The sequence below is a fragment of the Colletes latitarsis genome, chromosome 11, assembly GCF_051014445.1.
Source record: "Colletes latitarsis isolate SP2378_abdomen chromosome 11, iyColLati1, whole genome shotgun sequence".
Taxonomy (NCBI): Eukaryota; Metazoa; Arthropoda; class Insecta; order Hymenoptera; family Colletidae; genus Colletes; species Colletes latitarsis.
This window is the reverse complement of record NC_135144.1, coordinates 10,196,303-10,206,187: the sequence shown is the minus strand read 5'-3', so window position 1 is coordinate 10,206,187 and position 9,885 is coordinate 10,196,303. Positions and strand designations below refer to the sequence as shown.

At 35.7% G+C, this 9,885-nt stretch overlaps 1 protein-coding gene across 2 annotated transcripts in view; it reads right to left on the bottom strand.

Moving 5' to 3' along the window:
- Positions 1-739: 739 nt before the first annotated feature.
- Positions 740-9,885, bottom strand: part of Dgk (diacyl glycerol kinase 1) — a 108,240-nt gene continuing 99,094 nt past the window's right edge. For both annotated transcript variants that reach the window (XM_076779156.1, XM_076779157.1), the window contains one exon: positions 740-9,785. In XM_076779156.1, the coding sequence (XP_076635271.1) occupies positions 9,696-9,785 (90 nt within the window). In that variant the 3' untranslated portion in view covers positions 740-9,695. The remainder of the gene's footprint in view (positions 9,786-9,885) is intronic.

Here is a 9,885-nt window from a genome sequence, read left to right as displayed (position 1 = left end):
TGGCTGAGCACAGTGATTTTTATTTCGCTGGTCCGAGCACAGATGTTAATGCCTTCGAATTCGTAATAGTTCTTGAAAATATGAGAGAGAATTATTAACAACTGTGGGCATTTGTTTGAATAGGTAAAGGGGTAGGATGTGTGGCGTCGCCTCCCATGCTCGCCACCAGAGAGGTCGCGTTCTCACAAGCGCTCGACCAACCCCTCGGTTGCTATTATACACTCCTCGAACGACTTTCCAATGTCCCAGTCGTCTAAGGCAGGGCCTGCTAGGAAGCCTTACTGATGAGTCCCTTTTTCTGTCCTCCTACGATTGTCACGAGTTTCCACACCGCAGCAGCACCACTGATGATGGTAGAAAGGGAAGGTTCCAGAAGGGATAGGATTTGGAACGTGTTTTGGAAAGGAATGTGCATGGGAGGTGTATTAGATAGAAGGAATTTGTAGATATAGGAGCAAGGAACGGTGATGGACAAGATTGAAATTTGAAATATTTTACCATGGGTTTGGACTAATGTTAAATATAGCAAAGAGGATGATGTAAATACAATAGATGCTATAATTGTAGTAAATGGGACGGTGGAGAGGAGAATAATGTAATTTTTTTTAGCAAGTTACTGTCCAAAAGTCCACTCAGACGAAAACAATTATTCAAGTTGAAAAAAGTTTAAATAGAGAACGCCCTATTTAATTGGGAACCTATAGGAAATTATATATCGTAATTTACACTTTATTTTGTATATTACACTATTAATAGACAAGCTATCTTTCCCCATACTTGGAAAATGGCAGTAGTGCTTAAGCATACATAGACCCAAGAAGAGTGGCAGTAGATTCATCTAATTCGAATATGTTGATCGAATCACCATAATGTTTCCCTCGAAGTCGAAGGTGTTAATGGCGTTTTTAATTGTCAAACGTTTCTTTGGTTACAAAGATATTTTTATTTCTTCACTGAAAGTAACAACGATGTCCGCTTACTTGTTACTTACCTAAGCGCGTATAATAAGAAAAGAAAAAGAGGGAGGGGGGGATAATTGACGAGCACTATTGTCAATCTCAATGCACGTTACATCGTACTTTTCATTACAAAGAAAAACATGGCACTATGGAAAATTTTAGAACGGAATCTAGATATATTATTTATTTAACCCTTTGCGGACGGGAATAACATGCATCTAAAGATTACTTCTAAACATTCTAAACATTCGTTTTATTAGTTATACAGAAATAAATTTTATTAATATATTCTTTCGTGCTTTTCAATATGAAATTCGTCGTCCGTTCCAGTTTTCGACATTGCACTATCTGTTTGAACGTTACGGTAGAAAAATTTGCAAAAGATTCCTATAGTGTAGGGAAATGAATCATCGTCAGATAAGCTGTTGCATTCTATTTGTATTAGACAAGATTCTTGGCACAAAATTTTAATAAGAGCGTCATTGTACAGGGTGTTCAGGCTACCCCTGAGAAAAATTTTAATGGGGGATTCTAGAGGCAAAAATAAGACGAAAATCAAGAATACTAATTTGTTGATTGAGGCTTCGTTAAAAAGTTATTAACGTTTAAAGTTTCACACATTCTCGAATTTTTTTCTCGAAAATGGATAGGATTTCGGGGGTATGTGTATTCACTAAAAATGATTGTAATTGACCCCCGCAAACGAAAATAATTTTTCCAGAGCGACTTGAAATTTTTTTTTTTCGTCGAATTTAGGCACCTAATTAGATTTTCAGTAATGAATTTTTTTCTCGAAAGTGCGTAGGATTTCGGGGGTATGTGTAATGACCAAAAATGATTGTAATTAACCCCTGTAACTAAATATAATTTTGTTAGTATGATTTGAAATTTTTTAATTTCGTCTAAAAATTTCAGTATCTGCTCGAATTTTTTTCTCGAAAGTGGATAGGATTTCGGGGGTATGTGTATTCACTAAAAATGATTGTAATTGACCCCCGCAAACGAAAATAATTTTTCCAGAACGATTTGAAATTTTTGAATTTAATTGTTAATAACTTTTTAACAAAGCCTCCATCAACAAATTGGTATTCTTGATTTCCGTCTTATTTTGGCTTCTAGAATCTCTCGTTAAAATTTTTCCCAAGGGTAGCCGAACACCCTGTATAATTAGGGGAGGATACAAGTGCAAAATATACTTACTAAACTATTAGAACTGTTAGAACAATAGAAGCATCGTCGAGTATATCTAGATACCGCAAAGGGTTAATATTAAATAATAAAATTTTCATTGTACACATTAGGGGAGGATACGAGTATGAAATATACTTTTTAAACTATTAAACTATTAAAACTAGAGAAGCATCGACGTAGAATACGGTCCTCGCAAAGGGCTGATATTAAATAATATAATTTTCAATAAATTATAACTGCTTACAATTACAAGTACGTACAGCGAACGATTTTAATATCGGGGTTGAAAAATACGCCAAGTGCCATTAAAAATAAGTAAAACAACCCTGAAACGTCCATGAAATCTCTCAACAGCGAATATTCCGCGTCCGGGTTCCAATGAAAAATGCATACTCCAACAGTTGTTAAACTCTGGCGAGCAATTAATATAAATAGGGGTCGTTCATTTTGGAAATCACTGTATTAGGGTTGGAAAAAAAAAATTCCATTTCCGTCCTCAGTCGTTTAACGGTTCTTCATTGCCGCCTGTATTTATACATTTTTCACCTGTTCTTCTTCCTTTTTGGGTCTTCTCTTTATACCATAACATTATACAACGACAAGCACACCGAGACACCGCGCCAATCCGATAGAAAAACAATATTTTTAATTATTGTGCCGATAGTATTCACAGATTAGCGACGAGGGGGCACGACGAAATTATTGTTATTATTATCGATCGATTCACGTGGATCGTCGTCGTTCTCCTGCGTCAAAAATTTCTCGCTAATGAATAACGACTTAACGATTAAGACCTTAATGATCGTATCATTATACGTAAGCGTAATATTTCGATTCGTCTAACGAGAGTAACTATATATACACAGGGCGCTCGGCTATTAACGGAAATCCTTTTAGGGGGTGGCGATTCTACAGAAAAAAAATAAAAAAATAAAAAGAGTTTAAGATTTTCCTAAAAGTCTTTTTGATCGATAAGAGAAACATCTTCGAGTATTCCAGTCTAAAGACAATTGATTTTCAACGACTGTTTATTTAGCGACGAACTACGCGAAACAAAGACAACTGTTGGCAGCTTTCTATTTTCTTTTATTAGTATACTTTGACTTCCTCTCGTTTTTTAAATTGATTGGGGACCGCGGGAACCAATCTATCGGATTGTTTGGATGAAAACGGGGGTCCCCCACGTTTTTTAAAACGTAAAGTGACGTTCGTTTTCTCTCATCGAACCGAATAACGTTTGCTCGAGCCATTCTTTTCCATTAAGGATCACCGTTAGCAACCGAACATTCCACACAACGATCGTAGAGCGGGTGAAGGGCGGAGGGGGCGATAATTATTATGCGACGAAGAGATTGTACGTGAACTTCTACGGAAATAGAATGTCTAGAATAGAACGCGTTTCGCAAAAATTCGCGGACGAAGGACAAAAACGTGTCAACGTAAGTTATACAATGTGTTCGGCTACTCATGGGAAAAATTTTAATGGGAGACTCTAGAGGCAAAAATAAGATGAAAATCAAGAATACCAATTTGTGGATTGACGCTTCCTTAAAAAGTTATTAACGTTTAAAGTGAGAAACACTATCGCGTGCACGCAGCTGTTCTCAAGTTGCCGTTCTACAGGCGGAATTTGAAACGTTAATAACTTTTTAACGAAGCCTCAATCAATAAATTGGTATTCTTGATTTTCGTCTTATTTTGGCCTCTAAAATCTTCCACTGAAATTTTTCCCAGGGGTAAACACCCTGTATAAGGTTTACTTTGTACGGTAGAATCTAAATCGCTGAATCGAAACGTTACAGAAGGCGAATACATGGTCGTTGCAGCTAGGAGATATAATTTAGAATTACATATTCTGAATCGTTAAATGAATCTCAACGATGAGATGGTCCCTGCGGGATGTTAATTGGAGTACTTGTTTATTATACTCTTTTTCGTTTTATATAAAAGCATGAGACACGTCTGTGACGTACGCGAGCGAAGTAGATACTTTAAGGGGGTACATATTCCCATTGGGAGCTGTCGTTTTCGGAACGATACTCGGTAAAAAATGTGCATCTTTGGTCGTGTTTAGAGATGACGCAGATAAATTTTTGTACCGATTGTCCTTATTATTACTCAAGCCAGGATCTTTCGAAACCAAATCCAAGTAAAGAAAAATAGTGTTCTTAACTAATTTTGATTCACGCGACGAAGGAACCGTCATTCGAAACAGATTGCAGGGAACATGCAGTAACTTGAGTAATAATAAAGATTGTCGCGTGAAAATTAACTAAACGCGCGAGATAAATGTTAAAATTCTTGCTGTACAATTGTGTAGTAATACTTTATTTCAAACGTTGTTTAAAATCGACGTCCCCGAATGGAGATATAAGGGAATACCCCCTTAACGGTACAAATGGATTTACATTTACCCCATTGTTATTTACGCGATAACTGGTATCTGCAAAATGATCGAAGCGCGCTATTCGATATTGCTACGATGATTTGTCAAAATACATATTCGTTACGATCTCTCTTAAAAATTGACACTTCAGAGCGCGTAAACAAACGTGCCTCACGAGTGCTCCGAAACGAATTAATTACTATTTATTTTTAAAGAACTATTTCTGTGCGATGAATCTAAGAAAATAGAAGTCGACGAGACAGTAATCGTTTGAAACGTGTTATTTTATATTATTCGAGTTATACAAGGAAAAATCTTGTACGGTGCGTATATTAAATATAATAATAGGCACATAAAAGGAAACGGAGACAAAGTTATGGTAATTTCAGAGCACCCGCGCGAACGATGCACGATTAACGAGGCAGCGTTGGGCAAAATTTATTTACGAATAACGAATAAAATTAATATCGACATGGAAAATTCATTACTGAACTGTAGTTTGAAAATGAATTCACGCATGAAACGTAGTCGGTGAATTAAAATTTTTATTCGTTGGTCGCTCGGTAAAATTTGCCTAACCCCGCCGTAAGGAAACTGTAAACTCCGGGAAAGCCTTTTCAACCGTATAATGAGAAAAATGCGTGTTTATATCCGCTGAAGAATCGTATGAAAAATCTTCGTGAACTCGAAATTTGCAATATTGATTATAATCTAATACGCTGGCCGATTCGATTTTAATTAAATTCGGTAATACCTTGTCTCTACAATCTAACAATACGTAGTATTAAGTGAATCCGACTTCTGTGCCTTAACCCTTTCAGTAACCAAAATAAATTTCTCCTTTGGCAATACACTTTACTGAAAAATGCAAAGTTATATTCATTTCTAGAAAGAATGCATTAATTTTACTAAAAGTCTTAAAAAATTTATATCTTCCAAGAAGTACGAATGCCAAGATTTGGTTGTGAATATTCATACTTTGTTTCGTTAAGACACAGACGTCGTAAAGGGCGGCCAACGTGTAAAAAGTAATTGCAATGAGAGTTGAGAAAATTTTATTACGATTAATAACGAATAAAAATGTCAGATTCATTCGTGGACTTTGTTTGTTTCGGTATCGGTTTAAAATATCCGTTGATTTATGAATGAATTTACAAATTGGATAAAATTTGCCCAACTCTGTTAAGTAGTAAAACAAAAGGGAACTTAAATGTCTAAACGTAATTGTGTGCAATTGTTGTTGCACTTACAGACTGCATCGAGTCGAGAATGCACGGTCAAGTTTCGTTTCGACGCGCGTCTTCGCGAACCGATGCGCGGGCGAAACACTGAACAACTAAATCATAGTTCGTACGCGCGCACTATCTTGCTGATATGCTCACGATATATTGTTTGGGCCGGCGAGGGCCGTCGGATAAATAAATACGCCTGACAAATAAATAAATAAATAAATTAATCGATCACGATTTACATCTAAGCATTTACGACTAAGCTTTCGTACAAAAATCCTAATCTTAAGAGAGGAAAGTAGAAGATCTTTGATTGTTGGACGGAGTCGTGCAAAAAAGAGGAGCGATCTGAAATCGTTTCGTGTGCCTTTCGGTAGACCAGAGATCGAAAAGGTACTGGAAATAACTGTCATACGTTGGTTCTAAGCGAAACAGTCGTAAACGATCGAAATAATGCCATGACTGTCGTTGATCGCGGTTCTACTTCGGTTCCATTTCAGTTTTAGGCGCGGTTACAATAGTATTAATTTCTATATCGGTTTACTATTAATTTTACATATAATAGACGAGGGGTTGAGTCGAAGACTATAATAATATCCATTTCTAAATACACGAAAATTTTAGTTAAGCGAGATTATTAGAATCAAGAGGCGGGAATGGTTATTAATTCGTTTAAATTTTAACAAAAATTAATAAGAATTAATACAAAATTAGAAGCTTAGCTACAATTTTATTATTACTGTTATTATTAATGTTATTGCTATAATTATATTCCTTCGTTCTTCTTATTTTCCATGAATTTTCTTCGTTAGTACTTTCATCGTATCTATACATCTATCTGAATGTTATGATTAATTTTCGTCCGTTTTCGTATACTCTCGTTTTCCAAATTTATTATATATTTAATTTAAAATACCCACGTTAAACAAATATAGTGTACAGCGATGTTGGGTGACCAAGTCGATTTATAATAAAGTAAAGACAACAAAAATATATACAATTATCAAACTATTTCCGTGTTTCAAATATGAATGCCATTATAACTTTTACTCTAACTCGTCGCATGATTATTATACGTAGAATCAAAGTAAATCCGATGGGAACTATAACTGAAACCGAAATGGAACCGTTGTTTCAATAACAGTCGTGACACTGTTTCGGTTCTTCCGTGTCGAAAACGGAAATCGACAAGTTTTCAATCCCCACAAACAGACTCTTAGTGAAACTAAAACGGTGACAAGGTATCGAGGATGTACAGTCCATCGTGACTAACGAAAATAGAATAAATAAACACTATACAGGGTGTTCAGCCATCCCTGGAAAACATTTTAATGGGAGATTCTAGAGGCCAAAATAAAACGATAATCAAGAATATCAATTTATTGATTGAGGCTTCGTTAAGAAGTTATTAAAAAATTAAATTAAAAAAATTCAAATCATTCTGGAAAAATTATTTTTGGTTGAGGGGGTCAATTACAATCATTTTTGGTGAATATACATACCCCCGAAATCCTACGCACTTTCGAGAAAAAAATTCGAGTAAGTGCTGAAAGTATTGGGTGAAAAAAAAAACTTTTGAATCGTCTTGGAAAAATTATTTTTGGTTGAGGGGGTCAATTACAATCATTTTTGGTGAATATACATACCCCCGAAATTCTACGCAGTTTCGAGAAAAAAATTCTTTACCGAAAATACAATGTCTGACTCTGACATTCCGATTACCCTGAAATTTCAAAATGTTTCAAATCATTTTGGAAAAATTATTTTAGATTGCAGGGGTCGATTGCAATCGTTTTTGGTGAATACGTATACCCCCTAAATCCTATGCACTTTTGAGAAAAAAATTCCTTATTGAAAATCTAATGTGTGGCCGGAAACGTTTCTATAACTTTTTAACGAAGCCTAAATCAACAAATTGGTATCCTTGATTTTCGTCTTATTTTGGCCTCCAGAATCTCCCATTAAAATTTTTCCCAGTGATGGACGAATACCATGTATAATATAGATACACATTTAAACGTTTAACCAACTTTGCACACCTTGTCTCCGCAACAAAATTCTATTTATCTAAAGAGAACGATCTGTTCATCCTCGAGTTATCCTAACGTAATTTTATGTCGACAGAGAAACGAAACACTAACGACATTTCTACGTGTTGTACGAAGAAAAACAATGATTAAAGTAGTCATCGTTATATCAGCTACTATAGGTAGCATCACCTACGAGATTATTCTCTTTTGCATGATACCGTACTGATCCGTCGTGTTGGTACGACCGATCGCGATAGTACAGGCTTGTATACCTAATGGAAGAAACATAGCAAGGGCATATAAATTTTAAAGAGCCGTAGTTCTCTGACGAAAAATAAAAGTGAGATTAATTTACATACATTAAGTACAGTGAGTCGCAAAATTATTCGCTCAGTCGAGAATGCGACAAGCGTTTATTTGATCGCATTAGTTTTATTTTAATTGCTCGTTGCGTTATCGTTACTTGTTTTAACAGTGACTTGTAATTTGCTGTCTCGTAATTTGATTCGTGTATCGCGCATTCGCGCCCGAGCGAACAATTACAGGGAAAAACACATTCGAGGGTTTGCGACTAGTAGTTTGTTAATGTTATCGCTTAACAAACCTCTCGTGCCTTCGAGTACCTCGCTATATTTGTTCCAATTAACTATACTTGCGCGCGCGTAAAGCGGTAGACTCAAGTTTGGTAACAGAAGATTGTCGGTGACCGTGTCTATGAATACAAAAACCATCAAAATTTTATCTCGTGTAAGGTGATCGGCCTCTCAAAGCGCGACGATCGACGAGCCTACCGCTGATCCTAATTCTAAGATGAAAGATGCTTTGTTTCATTATTATTATTCTCAAAAATACTGTACACAAGAATACCTAATTTACGTCGAAGCTCGTTCAATGGCGCTCGAACGAGCGCTGAAACACTGGAAGCAGGGCTTAAAAAGCTTCCGAAAAATAATACTTTCGAACAGAAAAGTTCCGGTCGAAACCGTTACGAAGAACTTCCATTCCGATTAATCTAAATTTCAGACTGTAGATCGTTTGTTTCGGAATAATAGATTGAATAGCTTCGTATAAATGCGCACATTACAACTAAATAGATACAAAGGGAGCGATACATTAAAAAAACGGAATATTGTATGAAACAGGAAGATTATACGTAAAAAAATAAGTCGAAAGTGTAAAGTTTGTCGGTACGATGCTTCTTTTTCAAGATAATTGAATTTTAAAATAGATATGTCTGGAACAAGTAGAATTCCGTACGATTTGGCTGACGCGTCTGACCATTCATTTATTGTTTCTACTTGTACCGTGTCTATGAATATTCTAAGTCGATTTTCTCAAAAACGAAGCCTCGAACGAAAAAGTTTTATTCTTCATTTTCGATTTGTTTTTTCTTGTAGAATCACCCTTCTCTCCATTGATAGTCTGTATAAAAGAAGTTTGAAAATATCGTTTAATAAACATACTACGTTCTCGACGATATTAGCAAGTTTAAAACACAGAAAAAAATCAATGAGTTTTAACATAACGTTATGGCTAATATTTGAAACAATATTTTCTTTATGCTTTGAGAATATCTTGAGATAATTAACGTCTGTTCTCCTCTTGAAAATTTAAGTTTGAAAAAAATAATGACGCAAGAAATTTAACTTAAACCGAGTCTGAAATTTAGGTTCCCTGTAACAGTTATTCGGAATAAAAGTTTTTCGTGACCGTTCGAAGAACCTAAACCTATGTTATAACAGTTTTCAAACCCTGACTGGGAAGTACGTAAGTACGACCGAACTGATACGCTTCTTGTTCTCGATTTAATCAAGAGAAGATAAAATAGGGGGGGACTACGATAAAGTGAACCGAGTTACTTGTTTCGATTTCTCGGTTTCATCTTTTCCGGTGGCGGAGTTCACCTTCTTAAGAAACGGAAGAACCCTCGACCCTTCTCCGGCGGAGGCGCCATTAACATCGGGACTTGGTTTTTATGCGTTATGTGAATCTGAAATAATCGACAGTTTTAAGACTCTATTAAACACAGCGAAACCTTCGTAACAGAAAAAAAAATAACGTAGGCGCTATTAATCCTTAAGTAGATTCTC